A 27040-nucleotide genomic window follows, 5' to 3' on the forward strand; every position below is an offset into this window, starting at 1 on the left:
TAATAGTTATTATTGTTAATTCTATAAAATCACTATTTTGAAACAGTACATTGTTTTTTTATGATTTTCTTTTGGTTGTTTTGTATGAAATAGTTATGGCTATTGTGTTGGTTTTTGAATAGCTATAAATAATATCTTTGGATTCATTATGAATACAAGGATTAAAAAGTGGTCAATTCGAATTGTTGTTTATACATATTGTCTATTGCTTTGCTTCTAGTTCACTTTGACCGTCATAAAATTCACATGATTGATCCATACTTGTGTACAAGGGCCCCAATAGTCATGTGCTATTGGTACCAAGAAGTCTCACAATTGGTTTAATAAATGACTTGAGTATAACAATGAGCAGTAAGTGGTCAACTAGATGATTTTTAAGTGGGCTTTTAATTAGCAAAACTCAATGAAATGTAAGTGGAACATGAGCAGTAATCAGGCATCTTAGGGCAAGACCAGACTAACGTTGTGCACTCAAATATCCTATATGGTACATTAGATTTCATCAAAAAAAATTTGTCTTCGTAAGTGACTCAATTGCTTGTAGGTATTAATTTGGCTTCAAGGTAGTAAAAGATAACTTGTGGGATTTGTTATGTACACCAAGGTCATCTAGAAGTGTAGTACAATCCCTATTTAAAGGTGCCCCAATAATTGTGCACTACAATTACCCCAAAAATTGTCAATACACATCCGCCCTAGTAGTTTGTGCACTATGGATACTAATAAAGTTGCACAACTTCTCCAAATAAAGTTTACAAATCTTAACTACTAAGAATACAAGCAGACAGTTTTTATTAAAAGACTTTTAGTTCTCATTTATTTAGTTTCTTTAAAATTGGTAATCAAACAAGTAAAGAACAATCATTGAAACATGATTGCCTATAGGGCCCCTTCCCTTACTGGTCCCCAAAATGATTGTTATTTATTAGCAAAATCCAATGATCAGTAATTGGAACATGGGTTGTAACTATCACCATCTATTCTAATGTCATTATTCGTACCATCAAAATATCTTGGTCGAAACAAGGTCCCCATTTGAAATCTAATGCCAAAAAAACAAAAGAAAGGTGAAAAACTCATCTTTATTTAATCGAACTATGTGAAATGAGATACTATAATTGTAACACAAGTCACAATATAAATGATAACAGTAAGTGAAACATAGATTGTAACAGATAATATCTCCTCTCCTAACATAGATGATTCAAGTCTGACATTATTGCTCTTACCACCAAAGTTCAAACTCTTCTAAATAGATTCTTAGAGATCTCTATGAGAAAAGAGGTCCCCCATTGCTAGTCTCATGCCTAGAAAAACAAAAAGAAGAGTGCAAAACGCATGTCTGTATTTGACTGGCAATAATACCGATTGTCGGCACACATATGTTGAAGTACTCCTGTATTTGGTAGCTTTGGCAGCTGCAGTTAGGCTGTCAAAGACTGAGTATAATTCATACAAGTACAGGTCAAAACTGATTACCAATACGTAGCCGACCAAGACTAAAAAGTTATTGTCACGGGTTAAAATTCAGACATTTGACCGCCCGTAGTTTCGAGGAGCCTTCCTCCCTCCAATTTTACACAAGCACTATTCACCCATGCAAATCCTCTATATAAACCCACCTTTTGTCACAAATGGTGTATATAATCCACTTTTGAGCCTTGGAAGAATCAATCAATCTATCTATCTATCCATCCATCTATCTAGGTAATCTAATCAAGAGCTATGGAGTACATAGTGGAGAGTAGAATTAAGGAGCAAAAGCTCCAAGATGGTCATTTTTTCCCCAAAGTTCTCTCCCCTTCCAGTAACTCTCACAATGAAGACATTACTCATGTTTTGCAGACTATGAAATCAGAGGAGTGCAAAGCATGGATTGAAAGAGAATTGCATGATTGTGGAGCCATTCTCTTCAGAGGATTTGGCTTGAAATCTGCAAGGGACTTCAATGACTTTGTTGAAGCTCTTGGATGGGAAGAACAGCCCTACAAAGGCCCTGCTCCGAGAAAGAATATTGTTGGTAGAGTTTGGTCTGCTAATGAAGCTCCTCTCAATCAACATATCTTCTTCCACCATGAGATGGCCCTGGTAATTAAGCTCATCAAATTGATTCTTCATATTTTGTTTGTTTTCCTTTTTAAGGATTGGGTAGTAATCATTTTATAAATTACAGGGTATCCTATATCTAACATGATGGATGATGTGGGTAAATTGGATAGGTTTTTTAATACTTTTCTGAAGTTCTTTTATATGATTAGAAACATTATGCTAAGATTTTACACACAATCTTACATTTACTCCAAAACATCAATAAAATTGCAAACTTGTTGAGAACATGTCATAGATTGTAGAGCTCTATTATTTTAACTCCTTATAACATGATCCATCATGCGGATAATTAACTTTTTTTTCCAATTTTGTGATTTGGTTGACTGTATTCATAAATAGGAATGAGACCAAGTTTTGTTATATGTTTGCAGACCAAAGAATTTCCATCAAAGGTGATATTTTTCTGCGAGGTTGCGCCGCCAGAGGGTGGTGAAACAGCGGTTGTGCAGAGCCACAGAGTGGCTGCCCACATGGAACGCCACTTTCCAGAGGTTGTTCAACGACTGGACAGCAATGGAATATTCACTCATACTCTCCTGCCCAAAAATGACAATCTTGGATATTTTCTTGGCAAGAGCTGGCAATCCCATTTGAAGACGGACAATCCACAAGATGCCCAAAGAAAGTATGTTAAAAATGTTTGTTTTATATATTCGATTTGTTGTCATCAACATCAAGATAATAAAGAAACTTTATGTCTTTTTAAAATTTTGTCAGTAAAGATAAATCTTGAGTATGATCTTAGGCAAGGTAAGTTGTGAGTTTGAATATTAATTTTTGTAAGAATTCAAAGAGCTAATGGTTGTGAGAATCCACAGGGTGGAAGAAGGAGGTGGGAAGCTACAATGGATGGAAGATGGAAGTGCAAACATCATTGCAGGGCCAATTCCTGCTACAAGAAGTTTTCATGGTTATGGAGATAGAAAGGTCTGGTTCAATTATATTCCTGCTGCAACATATGGAAAAGCTGAGGCAAGCTTCAATAGATTGATATGTGGAGATGGAAGCAGTATTTCACAAAGAGTAATGGAAGAGAGTGGGAAAATAATGGATGAGGAAAGTGTGGATATAAAATGGGAGGCAGGAGATGTTTTACTCATTGACAACTTGGCCGTAATGCATGCAAGAAGGCCTTCAAAACCTCCTAGACGTGTTTTGGTAGCTCTCTGTAAATGAAACTCAAAAGAATTATCATAGCTTCTCAAGTTACATGAACTAAACCAGGGATGTTAATGTTAGTCTTTTCATTGACTTCTTCAAGAGGAATATGGGTATGACTGGATGAATAAATTCTTTCTCGTCCCCACACTCTTAGGACTCAGTCTATTCTTCTCATCATTCTTTTCAAATGTAGCAATATTCTTTTGTCTTTTGAAGTTCTTGGAAAAAGTGTTTAGGTGTCAAATAAATGACTTGTAACTGAGTTTTTAGGGTAGGTGGTGATAAGGAAAGTTTTTTTTCATTAGATAATGAATATTAATTTTATATTTCATTTATATTATTCATTTTATTTTTATTGACTAGAATTCACTTTAATTAACAATTGATGTTAATCATTTAGGTAAAAGTCTGCAACGCATCGGTATATGTGAGCCTCTCATCATTCATTTTTGACTTGTGATTAGATTTCTAAGATAGGTACTGATAGTGAAAGTTTGTTTAGATTCATAATCAAATAGTGGACAACAATTTTACATCTTATTCATATCAATACAATATGAATATTCCTAACAATGGAACTAGCTGAGAGTTGAAACTAATATTTTTTCTTATTTAGAGTCATCTTTTGATAGCAATAGATTCCGAAATAATTGATTTTAAAAACCAATAATTTATTTTTTACTTGTTTCTAAGTGTCTACGGTGGGTAGTGATGGTGAAAGTCTTTTTCAGATTGAAAATCAAAGAGTCCAATTTTAAATCTGATTTGTATAAAAAAGTGATATTCTACATTTATTAACTGAAATTCACGTTTATCTAACATTTAATAATAACCATAATTGAAATGAATATCTATATAGACTTCAAAATATTTATAGCAAACATTAATTAGTCTTTTGCAAAAGTATGATATCGATATAATTTGACTTTTGTTAATGATGGAACTTGTTAACTGCTAAAGTCGATATATTTTATTATTTTGTATTCTTCTTTTGATAACAACAGATTCATAATACATTATGAACAACAATTCATTTTGAACTTGCAATAAAATCTTTCAAAATAGTAGTCTGATAGTGAAAATCTACATTGATTTCATAATAAAAAATAATATCAATTTTATATCTTATTTATATAAAAAAATAATTATAATTATTTATTCTTTCTATTATTTTATTTTTTCAAGATTAATGATTATTATTTGTTAAGCTAAAGACTTGATCTAAGAGCTCTTGGATAAGAAGCTTATAATTTACCATTGTGTTATAGACTCTTTTCTATTTATTCTTTCTTTTATTAATCAAAATTGACATTTAAATAATTTTTTAAAATAACTATAAATCAAACGAATATCTATGTTAATTCAAAGTATTTCTCAACATATTTCGTAATATTATCATGTAAATGCAAATTTACATTACTTAACAATGAAACTGATAAAAAGTAATTGAGATTAGATTTTGTCTTATTTTACAGTTTTCTTTTGACAGCAGTCTCTTCAGAAATTATTCTAGCAGTGGTCCATTTTACTAATTATAGATAAACAGTATTTTGATCAAAATTTTTGTGAGTTACACAATCAACTTTTGGTCGAAATTCTTTCGACTTAAAACAAACCTACAATCAGATTTATGATGACTTAAGGAATGCTACAGTTTGCAGACCACTCTTTTTGAATTTTAAAAGAGAAAATATTCAAAACAAAAATGATACATTTTTAACAAAACACATCATTGCACTGACTACTAAATGTAATTTTGATCATCACGAACAAGAACAAATTTCTGGATCAAAGATGACCCCCAAAAAAAACTTAAAAATAAAAAAAACCCATCACTTCACTGACCACTAAATGTATTTTTATCATTACTAACGAGAATAAAAACACTGGTTTTCTTTCAACCTTTCACAGCAATGCTATGTGTTACTCATTCATAAGTAATCTCTTAAGCATGCTCACAGGCATCCTTGAGTGTTTTATCATAATTGAGTATGCCAAGGAAAATTGAAAAAATATACTTCAGCCTATTTAATGGAGAACTTGTAATCTAGAAAGAAACATAATGGATTAACTTGTTATAATGATATCACAAATATATCAATCTTGTTTTAGTGTAGAACTTGTAAGCTACAAAGAAATAATATGTTCATATTAAAAGTGAACTTTACAATCTTACATATAAATCATCAATAGGAAAAATAGAATTTCATGTAATAAAATTCCTTTGAACAAAAGAGATAATATAAATCCAAAACCAAATGGTGAAAAAGTTTGAATCATGCATTTGCAATCAGAATAGTTGAGTACATGGTACAAATATTTCGCTGGATGACAGTAGAAGCAGAAGGAAGTGGGTAAATTAGCCCAAATGAATGCACCTAGAGATGTAGGGGAATGAATCTGCACCTGAAACTATTGTGTCAGTGGATGAATTCAACATTTGCCGAAATGAATGGAAAATACTTTTATCACTTTTATTTCTTCTGACTAAATAAAGCAACACAAATATCATCACTTCTGCCTTTTGGCAAGGAAACTATGGAATGGTTTTTTAAATTTTATTTTCTGTCTCTGTCCTTGTCTTTATCTTGTCTTAATGCCGAGAATTTGATTTTAATAAGTAAGATTAAAAAAATGTTTTTAAACATTATGATGGGTTGGATGTTTTGTGTCTGTTAGTATGTATTTATATATCATTTTCATAAATTTGGTGGAAAAGGCATTAAGTTATAATATAATTAATATATCTATTAGTGTTTAGAGTTTATTAAATTGAAAGTGATGCAATTAAAGAGGATATAAAAGTTAGGATGTTGTGTAATTATATCAAAATTGTATTATTTTAAGGATTAAATAAATAAATATTAGTTTGATGAATCTCTATTTTAATTAATAATTTCTCATAATTATTTTTCTAGTGAGATTTGTAAATAATTAAATCTAATCTTATATTTTTATCTTATAAAACTAAAATAAATGAAAATAATTTGTTTTGTCATCTATTATTCAATTAGTTTATTAATTAAAATAATCAACTAATTAATCCTTCCATATTTATAAATATAATTAATTTAATTTATCAGATCTAATCCCCTTCAAGTCCCAAATATACTAACTTTTTCCCTCATTCCTCAATTCTAATAGTTCATTTAAACATGTAAGACAGAACATGCCAACTATCCCTTTTGCATGTGATCTTTCATGTATGTGAGGAATCCGTGTGTCTTCATCCTATATCCACTTGTGTTCTCTCATACATCTAAGAGGAGTCACATATTCTATTCTACTTGTAGAGAAGGGGATTTCCCACATTCAAGATTGATTGAATCACAAGCAGTGAATGGTCCAATGCTACCTCACTATACTAGTGCTTTGGTGAGCTAGGAAGATTAATTAAATTTATTAGTAACTAACAAATACAAAATAAGATATACATGGATAATGATATGAAAAGATAAAAATGTTTTGACTATGGAAACTGAGAGAGCAAGTCACTAAGACCGATTGTAGGCTCTATGAGCTATCTATCCAAGACACACAACCAATTCTATCACAATAGCACAAATGTAGGATGCCTACATGGTTTGCATATGTCTTGTACTTAGAAGGTACAAGAGCCATAGAAAAAAGGAAAAAAGGAAATTTAACAACTACACAAAATGATAAATGTATTAGAAGCAATACAAATTGAAACAACATACTTTAAATGACAAGGGAAAGGAAGAATATCTCACAACTAATGAATGACGAAGGATTTTCATGCTATATTTCATTCTCTTTTTCAAATATGCACACAAAATGACAACAAACACATAATAGGAATAAAGATATAACAACAATTTATGAGAATAAAATATGAGCTTCTTATTATCACCACAAATGTAGAATTACAGAATCCAGAATTACAATATGTTAACCCACATGGGTGCCTTCATTACACTAATCTACAAGACATAGCTACGAGCTATCACCCAGAGTTGTCCTAAACAATGTTCGAGCATTTCTTAAATATGCAATTTTATACCACTTGGGAAGGTTCTAGACATTCAAACTTAATAGCTAGGGCCAACAGACCCTAATGATATATATAGAGTCGGCCAAATACACCTTTGACATTTATTTTGGAAATTTTGGTTGGCCCAACTGTGGAAGACCTTAAATCTTGAACTATTGCTCCGATTGGCTATTATAACCACTTTTTAGAAACCTCAACTTCTAATCTACAGGCTTGGATTAGTGGAAGTGCCCATCTGTCAAGTTTTTGGGTCTCATCTGGGCACATTTAGGCCTTCAACGGTGAGCCTGAAGTTTATATACCACAATTTCAAACCAAAAATCTATAATAAATCCATGAATACACTTGATATGAAACTGAGCCTTGACTGGTAGGTTGATATATCCAAGATGAATATCCACATCTTAAATTAGGACATTCCAAGCTCGTATTATTGACTTACTAAGTAGCAAGACTCCACAGACAACAACTATGTATTAAGACAACCCTTAATCAAGAAACTAAAATGAAATATATTTGGTTGATGCAAGATTGCTCTTACACCAAGGATGCTCTTGCATCCATAAAGAAGAGAGAGAAAGCCTAAAGAGACATGAATTATAGAGTATCGACAGACACCTCACCAAATGCCAAATCCAAGGATAAATTTTCCTTCACATTTCATCCTATAGCTTTACCAAGAAAATGTTTAGTGATCTCATAAAGATAGATAATAATAACATAATATCCTCAACATAGCTAAACATGCACATCTCAAAGGATTCATGTTACTTGACTCAAAAAACTAAAAAAGGAGACACAAACCAAACCTCTAGAAAAAGATAATGATAAAATATAGAGAAGATGGAGCCTCTTCAACTACAAAAATGAATGCAAATGTAGAGGTCACTTGAAATGATTTTTAACAAAAAAAAGGGTACTAGACCCTATATTTCTTGTCAACTATAATAGGTCCAAGGACCTCAGGAAAGATGCAATGTGGGTTAGAAGATGGGATAAACTATGTAGACATGACTACAATGGGTAAAAATTATTTATACAATATAGTGATTGGGTAGGAGAATGAAAAGATTAAAAGAAGTGGGGTGATGAGGGGTGGCTCCAAGGACATAGAGATGAGGACCTCTACCATTTGAGGGTAAGACCCATCAATATACCTTAATGTATTGAGAAGAAACGTATAATATGGAGAAGGATAAAATGTGGATAGAGTAAATCATTTGGAGAGGGAGCCCATATATATGTAGATGGAGAAGATTTAGGAATAAAGACTCACACTAAACCTTTAAAGTTTCCTTGCATTCCAAATACCTTGCCCAACAATAATGATTATGCTCATGCATAAGTTATTTTTTAATGCATATTAGTACTAGAAAGGGAAGTCTAATAAGGATCAATAACATCTCAATCTATAAGAGAATTCATTGATGTCATCATTGAAAAAGGAGAGGGCTCTATGAAAGGAGTGGTAGGTGCTACAAAAGTGAAGATCATAAACTCAACCATGAGTTATCTTCTCCATTTATGCTAGGGAAAAATGAAAGAACAAGAGACACACTAAAAGATTAAGATATGACTTCTAAATTGAAAAATTAATCACAAGTGTGGTGATTACTTTCCCTTTCCATATACAATAAAGAAAGGAATGTCTATAAGGATGGGTAATTCAATGAGAGGGAAAACCATGAACTTTTCTAGTACCAATGTCTTTCCTTCATCCATGTTAGGTAAAATTGTTTGAGTAAGAGGAACTAATGGAGATTGGATGATCTTTAACAAATAGGTAGGTTCACCTTGAGGAGCATGTTTTTCCTTTGCCCCTAATCTAGAGAAAGTAAAAGGAAGAACACACTATGAAGTAGAGCAACTTATAAAGATCTAGTTCACCAAAAGTGAGAGAAGCTAGAGGTACTATAGAATAAACTAATTTATAATAAATTTCTCAAAATTTATACAAGTATTATATTCTTTAAATAATATATCTTTTTTGGAATAATGTATGGATCTTATCAAATGAGGCCAAAATATTCAAGAAGGATCCCCTGTGAGACATAAAACTTTGACGAGTCCAGTTTGCTTGATTATAAACACAATACCTATGTGGGAGAACTTCAATCATTTTTGAATGATCCCATAGAGAATAACAATAATATTCCTATATTCACATGAAATAGTTTTGAATTAGAGATGAGAATGAATATTATTGACACTACCTTTGGTTCTATAAGGATTTTTAAGTTGGTCAACCTTATAGGAGTAATAGAGAGATCATTATAGTGTAGATGCTATCTTTTTGTTTAGGGGCAAATGGAAGAAATGAATTTTTATTGTGAAATATATGAGATGAGTTCATTAGTTAAACATCTTCACCATAAGCCATTCAATGCAAGAGAAAGAGGGCCTTCCATACATAACGTCAATATAACTAGAGTTGGATTATAAAATCCCAAATAAGATGAAGGGCTATCAATATTAAACCAAAATTATACTAGGGAAGTATGCAAGAGAGTCCTGTTTTGTGTAATGTTTTTTGAACTTAGGTTTATAATGAGATTAGATTAGATTGATTGATTAAGTGTGAGATTGTTTAACTTGCCTAGGGTTAATTGGTTCAAATACATGCACAATCCTAAAAAGAATGAAATCAGTTCTGAGACACAAGAGGAAGAGAGTGAAAGTGACTATCCCTAAAGAGTAGTTGTACACAATGATTCACATATTCAAGGAACATTATTGTTGAAGGTGCACAAATTATACCATATCTAAATGTCTAAACACTAAGATTGAACAAATAACAACCTTCAAAGACTGCCCTTGTCTCCTTAACTATAATTGCTAAAATGACCCTCAAAGAAGCGTCTTATTGATAGTTCTAAGTGGGAAATGACATGATCGTGCTAAATGGATGCAAATTTATCAATAACTATGTAAATCTTGATGCAAGATGGATGGATTAGCTAGAGGTGAGACAACGGAACTAATAAAATATGATTCTAAACATGATAATGAACTATATGATGATGCTAAATAAAGGATATGGTATCTTAACCAAATGCTATGGTAAATGCTCTAAGGCTTAATGAAAAAGTAACTATAATGCCTATGTTTCTAGAATCTGGGTACCTTTGCTCTCAATTTTTCCTCCTATTTATAGGATTTTGGAAGGGGTTAGGATAAGGATAAATTGGAAATATCTCATTAAACCTAGAGAGGAAAAGTCCAACAGACTTGAATTGTGAGGATAAATATGCTTTTTTTCATTTCTTTTTAAATCCAAAAATATGGATTTTCACTTTTGAGAGGATAATGACTTTATTTAATTTATTTAAACTTGCATTTCTTTTCAATTTTTAACTTTTATTTTTTTATTTTTTGATGATTTGTTTGATTTTTTATTTTTATTTGATTTTTATTTGATTTTTTAAATTTGATTTATTATTAGATTTAGTGATTAATTTTTAATTGATTTTAATTCCAATTTTAGGGTGTCTACGAATTCCCCTCTTTAAGCCAATATGTGAAGCATATTAGTTCAAATATTATAGATTTTTTCCTTTTTTTTTAACTCATTTTTTCATGGAGTGGGGTTCACTAATGATTTGATAACTTTGATTTCATCATTTTACATGTTTTTTTGATGATTTGATGATGATGTCCTTGTGTGATTGATTTATTAATGATGATCTTTTGCATATTTGCCATATTTTGTGTTAATAGTATGAATTTTTGAAAATACCCAAGCTAGATGCCCCAGTGTAGATGATTGGATGGTGATGGATATTCTCATAATTATTTTTCTAGTGAGATTTACAAATAATTAAATCTAATCTTATATTTTTATCTTATAAAACTAAAATAAAGGAAAATAATTTGTTTTGTCATCTATTATTCAATTAGTTTATTAATTAAAATAATCAACTAATTAATCCTTCCATGTTTGTAAATATAATTAATTTAATTTATCAAATCTAATTCCCTCAAAGTCCCAGATATACTAACGTTTTCCCTCATTCCTCAATTCTAATAGTTCATTTAAACATGTAAGACAGAACATGCCCACTATCCCTTTCGCATGTGATCTTTCATGTATGTGAGGAATCATGTGTCTTCATCCTATATCCACTTGTGTTCTCTCATACATCTAAGAGGAGTCACATATTCTATTCTACTTGTAGAGAAGGGAATTTCCCACCTTCAAGATTGATTGAATCACAAGCGGTGAATGGTCCAATGCTACCTCACTATACTAGTGCTTTGGTGAGCTAGGAAGATTAATTAAATTTATTAGTAACTAAAAAATACAAAATAAGATATACATAGATAATGATATGAAATGATAGAAATGTTTTGACTATGGAGATTGAAAGAGCAAGTCACTAAGACCGACTATAGGCTCTATGAGCTATCTGCGCAAGACACACATCCAATTCTATCACAATAACACAAATGTAGGATGCCTGTATGGTTTGCATATGTCTTGTACTTACAAGGTACAAGAACCATAGAAAAAAGTAAAAAAGGAAATTTAACAACTACACAAAATGATAAATGTAGTAGAAGCAATAAAAATCGAAACAACATACTTTAAATGACAAGAGAAAGGAAGAATATCTCACAACTAATGAATGATGAAGGATTTCCATGCTATATTTCATTCTGTTCATCAAATACACACACAAAATAATAATAAATACATAATAGGAATAAAGATATAACAACAATTTACAAGAACAAAATATGGGCTTCTTATTATTGCTGCAAATGCAAAATTATAGAATCCAGAATCACAATATGTTAAGCCACATGGGTGCCTTCATTATACTAATCTACAAGACATAGCTAAAAAATATCACCTAGAGCTATCCTAAACAATGTTCAGGCATTTCTTAAATATGCAATTTTATTCTGCTTGGGAAGGTTCTAGACACTCAAACTTAATACCTAGGGCCAACATACCCTAACAATATATATAGAGTTGGCCAAATACACCTTTGACATTTATTTTGGATATTTTGGTCGTCTCAACTTTGGAAGACCATAAATCTTGAACCATTGCTTCGATTGTCTATTATAACCACTTTTCAAAAACCTCAACTTCTGATCTACAGGCTTGGATCAGTGGAAGTTCCCATCTATTGAGTTTTTGGGTCTCATTTGGGCACATTTAGGCCTTCAACGGTGAGCCTAAAGTTTATATACCACAATTTCAAACCAAAAATCTACAATAAATCCATGAATACACATGATATGACATTGAGCCTCTACTGGTAGGTTGATATATCCAAGATGAATATCCACCTCTAAATTAGGACATTCCAAGTTCGTATTATTGACTTACTAAGTAGCAAGCCTCGACAAAAAACAATTATGTATTAAGACAACCCTTAATCAACAACTAAAATGAAATATGTTTGGTTGATACAAGATTGCTCTTACACCAAGGATGCTCTTGCATCAGTAAAGAAGAGAGAGAAATCTTAAAGAGATATGAATTATAGAGTATCTATAGACACCTCACTAAAAGCCAAATCCAAGGATAAATTTTCCTTGACATTTCATCCCATTGCTCTACGAAGGAAATATTTAATGATCTCATAAAGATAGATAATAATAACATAATATCCTCAACATAGCCAAACATGCACATCTCAAAGGGTTCATGTTACTTGACTCAAAGAACTAAAAAAGGAGACACAAACCAAACCTCTAGAAAAAGATAATGATAAAATATAGGGAACATGGAGCCTCCTCAACTACAAAAATGAATGCAAATATAGAGGTCACTTCAAATGATTTTTGACAAAAGAAAAAGGGTATTGGACCCTAGTTTCTTGTCAACTATAATAGGTCCAAGGACCTTAGGAAAGATGAAATGGGGGTTAGAAGATGGGATAAACTATGTAGACATGACTAAAATGGATACAACTTATTTATATACAATTTAGTGATTGGCTAGGAGAATGACAAGATTAAAAGAAGTGGGGTGATGAGGGGTGGCTCCAAAGACATAGAGATGAGGACCTCCACCATTTGAAAGTAAGACCCATCAATATGCCTTAATGTATTGAGAAGAAACATATAATATGGAGAAGGATGAGATGTGGATAGAGTAAATAATTTGGAGAGGCAATCCATATATATGTAGATGAAGAAGATATAGGAATAAATAACTCACAATAAACCTTTAAATTTGCCTTGCATTCCAAATACCTTGCCCACCAATCATGATTATGCTCATTTGTAATTTAGTTTTAATGCATATTAGGATGAGAAAGGGAAGTCTAATAAGGATCAATAACATCTCAATCCATAAGATAATTCATTGATGTCATCATTGAAAAAGGAGAGGGCTCTATGAAAGGAGTGGTAGGTGCTACAGAAGTGAAGACCATAGACTCAACCATGAGTTATCTTCTTCATTTATGCTAGGGAAAAATGAAAGAACAAGAGGCACACTAAAAGGTTAAGGAATAACTTATAAATTGAAACATTAATCATAGGTGTGGTGATTACTTTCCCTTTCCATATAAAAAAAAGAAAGGAATGTCTGTAAGGATGGGTAATTCAATAGGAGGGAAAATCATGAACTTTTCTAGTACCAGTGTTTTTCCTTCATCCATGTTAGGTACAATTGTTTGAGTAAGAGGAACTAATGGAGATTCGATGATCTTTAACAAATAGGTAGGTTCACCTTGAGGAGCATGTATTTCCTTAGCCCCTAATCTAGAGAAAGTAAAAGGAAAAGCACACTATGAAGTAGAGGTTTATAAAGATATAGGACCAAAAGTGAGAGGAGCTAGGGGTATTATATAATAAACTAATTTATAATAAATTTATAAAGATTTATACTTATTATATTCTTTAAAAAATATATCTTTTTTGGAATAATGTAAGAATCTTGTCAAATGAAGCCAAAATATTCAAGAAGGATCGCCTGTGGGACACAAAACTTTGACAAGTTGAGTTTTCTTGATTATAAACACAATACGTATGTGGGAGAACTTCAATCATTTATGAACAATCCCATAGAGAATAACAATAATATTCCTATATTCACATGAAATAATTTTGGATTAGAGATGAGAATGAATATTATTTACACTACCTTTGGTTCTACAAGGATTTTCAAGTTCAACATTATAGGAGTAATAGAGAGATCATTATAGCGTAGATGCTATCTTTTTGTTTAGTGGGGAAAATGGAAGAAATGAATTTTTATTGTGAAATATATGACATGAGTTCATTGGTTAAATATCTTCACCATAAGCCATTTAATGCAAGAGAAAGAGGGCCTTCCATACATAGCATCAATATAACTAGAGTTAGATTAAAAACACCCAAATAATATGAAGGGATGTCAAGACTAAACCAAAATTATACCAAGGAAGTATGCAAGAGAGTCCTCTTTCATGTAATTTTTATTGAACTTAGGTTTATAATGAGATTAGATTTGATTGATTGATTAAGTGTGAGATTGCTTAACTTGCCTAGGGTTAATTGGTTCAAATACATGCACAATCCTAAAAAGAATGTCTTGGTGTTTGAAAGCGCTAGAGGGTTTTCAATTATCCCAATGAGAAGATGACATATCTAGGGGCAGCTAACTCCAATTTTCAACATGCCATTTTAGACACCGGACCAACTATAAGGCTAGACCCTTCTTCTACTTCAGGCTCTACAAGACCTAGGCAGGTGGACCTCAGATTCAAATGATATCGTACCAATGCAAAACATATCCCTAAATCTATTTATTGTAGATGAAAACCCTTGTATCTCCTAATAACTTATGTAATAACACATATCTATAGTAGCTGAATGCAAATCTATGAATCTCATAAGTTGAGTGAGGGTTAATTCCTTTCAGCCCACTACAAGGCATGAAAAATTGAATTTATTTGAATAAAATATTTTGTGCAAATGACATTCATATTAGCTTGTATTTGATTTAGTGATCATTGCCTTATCCATTGAAACATAGAGTCATTGCCAACAGGATGACCTAACTTGTATGCATTACAATCAATTTTATCAACTGAAATTCCCAAATCCCATTATTATGCAATATCCCCTTCATACACCCAGAAACCTTATTAGAATAGGTCCCATTATTATGCAATATCCCCTGCATTTACTTAACTCCTTGGATCGAAAGCAATAATAGGTCTGATATACAACTCATACAAGTTGCCTTAAATTGAATGAACCTTATCCATTTAATCACAAAGTTAATGACATATGAAGAATTAGGAGACAGAACAAGGAAACTTAGATAATTCTTGCAAATCCCTTTTTATATTCATCCATGGAAAGACTAAATACATGAACTAGTAATACTAAATGAAACTCTAAATAATTCACATAATCCAGCATCAATCTCCATTTATCTCAGAAAATAACACATGAGAATGAACTAAAAATCTGCACAAGATGTGGATGTGTGGCCTTCACTACTAGAGCATAGCTCAATAGACAGGAAGCAAAAGCATCTACAATCCCTGGTTTCAATAGTAAAACACTAGAACCCTGCTAGTATTACCTAGAGCAAACTGCCAACAACTTGCAAAAGAGAAGAAGAAAGAAAGATATAGGAAGGAAGCAATTCTTGGATTGAATCTGCAACTGACAAATGTCCCCTCTGAATTCCCTCTGAATATGCTCACCCTTGCATGGAGTTCTTCCTACAGATTATGTGGAGCTCTTCCTATTATATCTTGCTCAAATGTTGCTATCTATGCTTCTTTCTATTGATCTTACACTCATATAATAGCTTTTTGGAGTCTCCATTGATAGTTCTTTCTTTGCAAGTAGCTCTACTTTCTTTGCTAGTTCAAAGGCATCTCCCTAGCTACTCACGACTTCAAGATGAGGCTGCTTTTTATTTATGTGAATGTTTTTGCCTTTGACTTCTACAAAGTGTCACTCATTCATTTTTAAAAATTAAAAATGAAACTACATTGCCTCTCAAAAACTCCTTTAACATCATAGGGTGTTTTCATCAAGTAGACACTCTTTCAATGTATTTGAGAACATTAATCATGTATTCAAATAATTTGAATTATGATAATATTTATTTAATATTCCCAATCACCAATGCCTGAAGAAATTAGTCGGACCCCAAAGCAGGTCCGGCTAAATTCTTTTTTGCCTTACAAACAACTAACATCCTAATATTTGTCTCTTGACTCCATTGGACATCTGTAACTGACATGATTCAAATTCTATCATTAATTCATTATTTAAAATTCACTTTTAATCAAATCTGCAAATTGTGAATTTGTATTTAGAGGCTTGCCAGTTGGCCTTAAAAACTTATTCAATCAAGTAACCAGACCACAAAAATTTGCATGAATGTTCAATCCTACACACTCTACCATACTAAAAATTCTCAACTCATGACGAATTCTCAATCAAAATATTTTAATTTCCAAACATCCATACTTCAATTACCCTATAGGCAAACAGTGTTAAAAAACATAAACTGGGCTCGGGTTTGGCATTATAAACTGGGTTATTGATCACTTGGGGTTCTAAAAACTAGGGTATAGGTTCTTTTTCATGAGGAGAATAAGAATCAATAATTAGGGCTTATGAAAAATAACAAGATGAATTTGGAAAATTTATGAAAATAGGCACTTGGAAACTTTAAACTGGGAAATTTTCCAAAAAGTAATTTTTGGTAAACAGATGGACATAAGAAAGTATGCAAATGGATTCATCATGACTTGAGAATTGGCATACTTGAAAGATTTTTAGGACACAACATGATGGTACAATCCATTTAGGTTTACCAATCATAGGATCAAAGTTATAACATGCCAAATAGGGGTACAGATCAATCTGGATACCTTAGCCATAACAAAACAATGTAAACTGGGTTTTTAATCATGTTAGAAAACTGACCAAATGGATTCGTCATGATAAATTGGAACATATGAAGTGTCTGACCCCTAGAACACAATGCAACAATAAATTCTTCATTTGGTTCAATTTTTCAAAAGTTATAGCACATCAAACAAGGCTTCCCAGAATTATGTGCAAAGTGCATAAGCATGAAAACGGTAAACTACCAACTTTGAGGGGTTCTAAACCTAGTCAAACTAATTCAAAATGACTCAAAATCTAAAACATAGGGATATGGACAATAGATACTCCCAAAGTGGCGAGTCATGAAACATTTCTGGGTGCTAGATATTCAGATGCAAACATGGCCTCCTGCCACTGTTTGACACAGGTGAAAATGCAGATTTGGAATTTGCTCAAAACAACACTTCACAAAATGGAAATTTAACTTCATGAAACACATGTATGCACTAAATGGAAGGTGTTAGAAACATTAAACACCTCTTATGCTTCAAATGGACAGTTGAGGACATAGGCATCGAAAAGCATTTAAAGGGCTTAAAATATCAATAATGATCAAAATTCAGGCTACAATTTTGAGGACCAACAGAATGAAATTAGATCTAAGACACATGAGGAAGAGAGTGAAAGTGACTATCCCTAAAGAGTAGTTTTACACAATGATTCATGTATTCAAGGTATATTAGTGTTGAAGGTGCACAAGTTGTACCATATCTGAATGTCTAAATAGTAAGATTGAACAAATAACAACCTTCAAAGACTGTCCCTTACCTCCTTAACTATAACTACTAAAATGACCCTCAAAGAAGCATTTTACTGACAGTTCTAAGTGGGAAATGACATGATCATGCTAAATGGATGCAAATTTATCAATAACTATGTAAATCTTGATGCACAATGGATGGATTAGCTAGAGGTGATACAAAGAAACTAATAAAACATGATTCTAAACATGATAATGAACTATATGATGATGCTAAATAAAGGATATGGTATCTTAACCAAATGCTATGGTAAATGCTCTAGGGCTTAATGCAAAAGTAACTATAATGTCTATGTTTCTAGAATTCAGGTATCTTTGCTCTCAATTTTTCCTCCTATTTATAGGATTTTGGAAGGGGTTAGGATAAAGATAAATTGGAAATAGCTCATTAAACGTAGAGAGGAAAGGTCCAAAAGACTTGAATTGTGAGGATAAATAGGCTTTTTCATTTCTTTTTAAATCCAAAAAATATGGATTTTCACTTTTGAGAGGATAATGACTTTATTTAATTTATTTAAACTTGCATTTCTTTTCAATTTTTGACTTTTTCTTTTTCATTTGATTTTTTATCTTTTGATGATTTGTTTGACTTTTTTTTAAAGATTTAGTGATTAATTTTTTAATTGATTTTGATTCCAATTTCAGGGTGTCTACAAATTCCCCTCTTTGAGCTAATATGTGAAGCATATTGGTTCAAAGATTATTGATTTTTTCCTTTGTTTAGCTCATTTTTTTCCACTGAATGGGGTTCACTGATGATTTGATAACTTTGATTTTATCATTGTACCTTTTGTTGATGATTTAATGATAATTTCCTTGTGTGATTGATTTATTAATGATGATCTTTTGCATATTTGCCATATTTTGTGTTAACAATAATTTTTTTTTAAAATACCCAGGCTAGATGCCCTGGTGTAGAAGATTGGATGATTTTTTATGGATATGCACATTTGAATGATGACATGATGGATACAGTATGGTTGGTGCCCCCTTTGGAATAGAATTTAAATAGGTGCCAAAGGTGTCGATAGAGTAAAGCCAATTTCAATTTTATTGCTAAAAAATATGATGTAGAACATAATACCCAAATGTGATGTGTGTTGATCAATCCGATATGTTGTATATGATAGGATATTCCCTACTAAAGATATAGAGTAGGAAAATAATGATTGGTTCTTGATCAAACTATGAATAAATTAGCTAAAAGTATCAATCATAGATTGGTGTAGGATGGTCACTTTGGAAAGATTGACTAATATTGTTGTTTTGATGTGCAAGAACATGTAGGCACATAAGCTATATTTCTATGGACTTTACCCATGAAAATTTAAGCTCATAGAGTAATTATCTATATGAGAGCAATAATTGATTTATGATATTGGGTTGGGATACCTACTCGATATGCCTTAGTTCTGAGTGAACTAGGGGCTAATTGTTAGAAATTCTTTAGAGTAACTAGTGGGGGAGGGGGGGGGGGGGGGGGTGAATTAGTTATTCAAGGTCCAAATGTTCTAATAAAACTCTTTTCACCAAGTAAAGTGAGCCCATTAAACTATTCATGCATCCAAGCTTAAACTGTCTTACTTAGCAAGTTATTGTAAAATCAACATCCAAGAACAACACATGAAGAATCAACACATAACACATTGATTTACATGGAACCCCAATTTGGGAAAAACCACTAGTAACATGCTACTCAATTCTCACTCTTCTAAAGTGATGCCCTGTGAACAGCCTAGCCTGTTAAAGGCTACAAAACACTATTAAATGTGACTTGGTTAAAGGATTTAAACCACCCTATTAAAAGTGGGCCTAGTTAGAGGACTTTAGAACATTCACTTGGAATGCCACCCTATTAAAAGATTTACAAATGGTTGTTAAACCAACCTAAGTCCATAGAATTTTACCCTAACTAATACAATTGTTAGAGAGTAACAACAAGCACTTTTGACCTGATACAACTCACAACTTAACTTGCAAATTTTAGATCTTAGTTCAGCTCACAACATTGCCTAGCTTTTAGTCTCTATAGCTCTTATAGCCTATTCTCCTTTTAAGCTTCATCTTCTTGATTCTGCATGCTTGATGTACCAGTTTAATTTCTTATATGGCTACTTATCGAAGTAGAGTCTCTGTATTCTATTCTTCCTTCTCTCTTGATGCCTTCTCCTTGACATACAACCAACCACTTTGCAAGTTGGCAACCCAGCAACTCTTGCCTCTTGGCCCATGACTCCTTAAATAGAAGTTTTTAATCCATTTCCTACTATCAATCTTCCTGCTTTTAATTTTTAGATCGAATGGATTAGGTAGGATTCAATGAATCTACCCCATATTTTGTTTCTTCTAAAAAAATCATGAATAATCCTCTTGAATTTGCTCAAAAATGGTTTACCTAAAATTTTGTGCCTCCAACTCATCATCCTTATCTTCAATTTGGTTCACAAAATTCAAGGTAACAAATTTGTCAGATCAGATCTGGTAAATCTTTGACTTTTCCTATAATGTAGTAGCTCGGAACTATTGAAATTTTGGTGCTTGGCACATATGGTGTCACTTGGCACCAACTACATTTTACTAATTCTTGACACCTATTGTGGATTCACTCAACATCCACTACATTTTTTTGATGCTCAACACTTATTAATTTCTCAGCATATGAACTTGCTCGACTCTTTTCTGTATCACTCGGCACACACTAGATTTTGCATTTTCTTGGCATTAACTAAAAATTTGCTTGGCATGAACTAGCTTGCTTAGCACCCACTAATGAACTTAGTCAAGCTTTACAAACAACCTTGTTACAACTTATACTTCCAGAGTTTCCAAGTGTGGCCAACCTATGTATCTTCAAGTATATTGTCAATCCATCATTTTACCAATGTCTTAACTGATCCTTATACTTCATTACAAAACCATACCTCAACCTTTCCCTTAGGTACTTTTGTTACATCTAGTTGATTAAATCCTCTTCATCAATCAACTAAGTGATAGTACTTGGATCTTATAAGAAATTACCATTCTAGCAAATAGCAGGTTTGACATCAATGACAAAACAATGATTGAAAACAATCTTTATCAACAATCTCCCTTTTTGCAATCAATCTCTCTTCTTCAATAATGATCTTTTCAATCAAATTTCCAACAATCTCCCTCTTTGGCATTGATGGAAAACCAAACTAATCAACCAAGTTATCAAAATGCTAACTAGGTTAAAATAGTAAATCAAATCCAAAAAGAAATTGTGTTACCATTGCTATTTTCATCAACTTTCATATCTCCTTCTTTATTGATACAATTTCTTCTCCCTTTTTGTGTTCTACTCCCTCTCTAATCTGCTATCCTAATTTATTTGCTTCTGCTTCTCCCTCTTAGCTACTATTTTCTTTCTCTTTCCCTCTAATCTACTATCTTGATTTCTTTGCTTCTACTTCTTCTTTGCTTCTTCTTCTCTCTCTTAGCTACTTTTTTTTTGTTTTGTTTCCTTTCTGCTATTTCTTCTTCCTCTACATGTCTACTTAGTTCTTGTATGATTTCCTCTTTTCTATAGCTTACCACTTTGATCAATTCTGCTCTTCTTAACTACTGTTTCTCCCTCTTACATTTTATTCCTTTAAATGTGCCATTTCTCCCTCTACACATTATTTCTTTCTCAATTTCTACTATTCTAGTATCAGCTACTTCTCCCTCTATCCATTTGATTATGTCTATTTTGGTTAGTTCCTTCTATTTGTCCCTCTTTGACAACAATACCAAAGACATATTATTTCAGCATCTTATCATGCAAGTGTAGCATTTGCAGGAACTCCAATTTTCTCCCTCTATCACCTTACTTGTGACTTGTTTGGAATTTCAATACTTTGATTAGTTTAGGCAAAATCCTAAAGTGAGTATCCTCTACATAAATTTATAACATTTCAACAATCAACCTATTTGATGTAGCGCAATTTTTCTATTACTCAAGTAGCCTTGGATAGGGGTATTTCCCCTAACTCACCTCTAAGATACTTAAATACATCTTTAGGTAATGCTTTGGTGAAGATGTCAACAATTTGTTCCTTTGAGCTAACATATTACATCCTCACTTGCTTATCTTCCACCAATTTTCTTACATAGTGATACTTAATTGCAATATGCTTTATTTTGGCATGCATCATAGGATTATTTGATATGTTGATGTCACTTATGTTATCACAATAGAGTATCATAGGTCTAGTCATTTCTTCCTTCATACCTTGCAATAGATGTTTGATCCATACAATATTGGTGCAATTGATAGTAGAAGCAACATACTCAGCTTTTGTTATGGACTATTAGGTAAAAATTTACTTTTTTCTAGTCCAAGTGGCTAACCTTTTACCTTAGAAAAGTGCTCCTCCACTGGTGCTTTTTCTGTCATCAATATTACCTCCCCAATTTGCATCAATGTAGGCTTTCAACTCAAACTTTTCACTCCTCTTGTAGTATAAGCCAAAGTCATATGTTCCTTTTAGGTACCTTAGTATTCTCTTTACTGTAATAAGATGATTTTCTCTTGGATTTACAAAAAATCTTGCCACTATTCCAATAGCTAATGCAATGTATGGTCTACTATGCACAACATACTACAACTTTCCAATCATTGATCTATATATTGTTTGATTTACTTTAGCTGATTCATCATTATTAGATAACTTATGTCTTGTTACCATTGGTGTACAGACTGGTTTTGAATCTTCTAAGCCAAATGTTTTGAGTATCTCCTTGATATATTTTGATTGGGTCACAAATATTCCATGTTTCAGCTGACATACTTGCAATCCAACAAATTTTTTTATTTCTCCAAGCATTGACATCTCAAACTCATGTTTCATTTGATAAGAAAAATCTTTGCATAGGGCATCTTTTCCTCCAAATATTATATCATCAAAAAAGATTTCAGATATCAGAATATCATTACCTTGTTTTTCCTTGATATACAAGTTGTTGTTGTCATCTATTCTCTCAAATAATATCTTGACAAGATATTTGTGCAGTCTCTCATACCATGCTCTAGGTGCTTGCTTCAAACCATAGAGTTCTTTATGTAGTTTATAGATAATATCCTTGGTGTTGTCATCAACAATCCCTCTAGTTATTATATGTAGACTTCCTCTTCCAGTTTTCCATTCATAAAAGTAGACTTTACATCCATTTGGTAGATTTTGAAACCTTTGTAAGCAGCATATGCAAGTAGTGTTCTTACTCCTTCCATCTTTGCAATATGGGAAAATGTTTCCCCATAGTCTAGCCCTTCTTCTTGTGCATAATCTTTGCAGACTAGTTTGGCTTTATTTCTTGTAATCTCACCATTCTCATCTAGCTTGTTCCTAAACACCCATTTGGTACCAATCATATTTTTATCAGTTGATCTTGGAACTAAGGTCCAGGTTCTTTTCTTCTCTATCTGATCTATTTCTTCTTCCATAGCTTTATTCTAATTATCATCTTGTAGTGCATATTTCACTATTTTGGGCTCAATCTTGCTCAATAGACATGATTCATTCCTTAGTCTGTTCCTTGTCATTGGTCTAGCTTCCTTGTAACCAATGATTTTTTCTATAGGGTGATGTCTTCTCACATACTTGGATAGTCTTGGTTCTATCCTTCTTTCTACATTTGGTCTTTCATCTTCAGAGTAACTATGCACATCTCTTTCTAATATTTCACCATCTCTTTCATGTGTACTAACTTCAGAATCAAAATATGCATTGTCTTCATTCTGCAACTTAGTTGTTGTATGCAACTCAACATTCATTGGTTGTGACTCAGCTAATGCTGAAACTTGTTGTGAATTTCCAACTTGATTGGCAACTTCTTCTTCAATAATAATTCCTTCATAAAAATATACAAAGGATCTATACTCTTTTGGTTTCTTGATTTCATCAACCTGAGTTTCTGCATGCTCATCAAAATTTACATTTTCTCTCCACAATTTTGTTAGTGTTAGTATTCAAACACTTAAATGCTTTATTTCTAGTGAAGTATCCAAAGAATATGCCTTCATCACTCTTTGAATCAAACTTGTCATTTCTAGAATCTTTAAGAATATAGCATTTACAACCAAACACTTTGAAATATTTTATATTTGGTGAGTGACCATACCATAATTCAAAAGGTGTTGCATTTGTACCTTCATTGACTTGTACTCGATTCAGGGTGTAGATAATTGTACTTATAGCTTCTCTCTAGTACTTCAAAGCAACATTTTTCTCCATCATTAATGTTCTGGCACAATTTATCATTGATCTATTCCTCCTTTCTACAATGCCATTCTGTGGTGGAGTTGTTGGTGTTGATGTTTATCTCTTGCTTCCTTTACAATTGCAAAATGTCTCAAACTCTTTTTATGTAAACTCTCCTCCTCTATTTGATATTAGACTATTCAGACTCTTTCCTATTTCCTTCTCAACCCTGGCCAAATACCACTTAAACATTTGAAATGCATCAAATTTTTTCTTTAAAAAAATGGAAGTAATCATCCAGGAGTAGTCATTCACAAACAACATTATGTATCTATCTCCTTGGTAGCTTTGTACTTCTATTGGGCCACATAAATTAGTATGCACTAACTCTAGTACTTCTTTGGAAGTGTAGGTCTTGCTTTTGAAACTTGAATTGGTCATCTTTCCTAGTTGACATTGTTTGCACATTGTATTTTTAGGCTTTTTCAATTTTGGCAAACCTTTGACTTTCTTCATTTTGTTGATGCTAATCAGATTATCAAAGTTGACATGACATAGCCTTTTGTGCCATAGACACACAACATCAAATTTAACAAAAAAAATGATGTATCTTCCATATCTAAGTAAAATAGATTACTCCTAGTTTGTTCTCCTTTTCCTATTAGATTTCCATTAGTGTCATATATTTTGGTAGATTTGTTTCTAAGTTCTACTTTGCAGCCTACATTGCCTAATTGTGACACACTCAACAGATTGTAGTTCAATCCTTCAACGCAGTATGCATTATCACATGAAATTTTCTCTATAAGTTTAATGAAACCTTTTCCTTTGGTTAGACATGGAGCATTATTTCCAAATCTAACACTATATTCATCATACTAAGTAAAGGTAACAAACTTACTTTTGTCTCTTGTCATGTGATGTGAGCATCCACTATCTATGATCCATTTGTCATTTTTGTTCACACAGGTTACCAATATTATTGCTTCATCTTCATATAATTCATCCTTTATGGCTACATAGACTACCTCATCATCATTTTAATCAAAATCCTCTTCTTCAACAATGTAGCACTTTTTTCCTTTGTCTTTGTAATCTCTAGTATCATCTTCTCTTCTATTCTTGTTCTTGTTGCCTTCTTTGTAGTTCTTCTTCTGTGTACATCTTGTAGCAATATGTCCTACTTCATTACAATTAAAACATATGATAGGTAGCTTACCTTTAAATTTACCTTTGCCTCTATGAAATCTTCTAGCCAGTAATGCTTCCAATTGTTCCACATCTTCTTCATCTATGCTACTATCACTAGATGCATACTTTACCTTTTTCTTCTACTTCTTCTTTGGTTTCATCTCCTTAGTGTCTTTTATTGATAACTTGGCCTTGAAAGTAGATTCAAGATTCTTAGGTTTGTAGTTATCAAAGTTGGAGAACTTAAATGTAGCAAGTCTTCCTACTATACCTTCAAAAGTTAGTGTGTTTCTTGGTACACATCTTAATTCTTGTATGGCTAAAACTCTAATTGCATAGATAGGGAGTAGGGTTATTAAGAATTTTCTATTAACAATGTCATCTTCTAAATGACCACCCAAACTTCTTATTACACTTACTATTTCTTTCATTCTAGAGGCATATTGAGTAGCATTCTCACCTTCCTCCATTTTCATGTCATCAAACTTTCCTCTAAGGCTTTCTCTTTTTTCTCTTTGAACATTCTAATCTCCTCCATAAATATTTGTCAAAGCTTTCCAAATTTTGAATGTAGAGTCACATCCCTTGATGTCATCAAATTTTTCATAGTTGAGGGTAGAGGCAATCTCCAGCATTGCCTGGTTGTGCTCCTTCTTTTTCTTCATATCTTCTGTAGTGGGTACAACTAGATCAACATGTTCCACTTCAATTGAGGTTTATGAATTATCACTTATTGATCCAAGGTGTAGCTTCATTAACTTTTTCCATGCAGTGAATTTATCTTTGTTGAGCTTGGGAATTTCTCTCTTGGACATCTTGATCTTTCTGCTTCTAGTACCTTTAAACCAAATCAGCAGATGGCTTTGATACCAATTGTTATAAATGCTTTAGAATAACTGAAAGGGGAGGAGTGAATAAATTATTCAAGGTCCAAATTTCCTAATAAAACTCTTTTCACCAAGTAAAGTGAGCCCATTAAACTATTCATGCATCCAAGCTTAAACTTTCCTACTTAGCAAGTTACTATAAAATCAACATCCAAAAATCAACACATAACACAATGATTTACGTGGAAACCCAATTTGGGAAAAACCACAAGTAACATGTTACATAATTCTCACTCTTTTGAAGTGATTCCCTATGGAAGGCCTACCTTGTTAAAGGCTACAACACACTATTAAATGTGACCTAGTTAAAGGATTTAAACTACCTTGTTAAAAGTGGGCCTGGTTAGAGGACTTTAGAACATTCACTTGGAATTCCACCTTGTTAAAGTATTTAAAAATGATTGTTAAACCAACCTAAGTCCATAGGATTTTACCCTAACTGATACAATTGTTAGAAAGCAACAACAAGGGCTCTTGACCTGATATGACTCACAACTTAACTTGTAGATTTTAGATCTCAGTTCAACTCACAACATTGCCTAGCTTTTAGTCTCTACAACTCTAATAGCTTTTTCTCCTTTCAATTTTCATCTCCTTGAGTCTCCATGCTTGATGTACAAGTGCAATCTCTTATATGGCCACTTATCAAAGAAGAGTCTCTATCCTCTATTCTTCCTTCTCTCTCGATGTCTTCTCCTTGACATCCAACCAACCACTTTGCAAATTGGCAACCCAACAAATCTTTCCTCTTGGCCTTTGACTCCTTAAATAGAAGTTTGTAATCCTTTTCCCACTCTTAATCTTCCTACTTTTAATTTTAGATTGAATGGATTAGGTAGGATTCAATGAA

The 27040-nt window shown here is 32.4% G+C and overlaps 1 protein-coding gene across 1 annotated transcript; it reads left to right on the forward strand.

Moving 5' to 3' along the window:
• The first annotated feature begins 1639 nt into the window (after positions 1–1639).
• Positions 1640–3605, forward strand: LOC149533712 (clavaminate synthase-like protein At3g21360). Its single transcript, XM_089803731.1, has 3 exons — positions 1640–2088; positions 2481–2734; positions 2928–3605. The coding sequence occupies exons 1-3, from the start codon at positions 1726–1728 to the stop codon at positions 3283–3285; spliced, it is 975 nt and encodes a 324-aa protein (XP_089659857.1). The 5' UTR covers positions 1640–1725; the 3' UTR covers positions 3286–3605.
• Positions 3606–27040: the final 23435 nt, after the last annotated feature.

This window comes from Cupressus sempervirens, chromosome 10, assembly GCF_028749045.1.
Source record: "Cupressus sempervirens isolate cs-2001-9-10 chromosome 10, ASM2874904v1, whole genome shotgun sequence".
NCBI classification, from domain to species: Eukaryota; Viridiplantae; Streptophyta; class Pinopsida; order Cupressales; family Cupressaceae; genus Cupressus; species Cupressus sempervirens.

What these genes read in the sequence shown, in the direction of transcription:
- LOC149533712 (XM_089803731.1), top strand. Translation starts at nt 1,726, where the DNA reads ATGGAGTACATAGTGGAGAGTAGAATTAAGGAGCAAAAGCTCCAAGAT. An exon ending in TCCACCATGAGATGGCCCTG is followed by an intron (nt 2,089 to 2,480) that starts GTAATTAAGCTC and finishes ATATGTTTGCAG; the next exon opens with ACCAAAGAATTTCCATCAAA. An exon ending in CCACAAGATGCCCAAAGAAA is followed by an intron (nt 2,735 to 2,927) that starts GTATGTTAAAAA and finishes GAGAATCCACAG; the next exon opens with GGTGGAAGAAGGAGGTGGGA.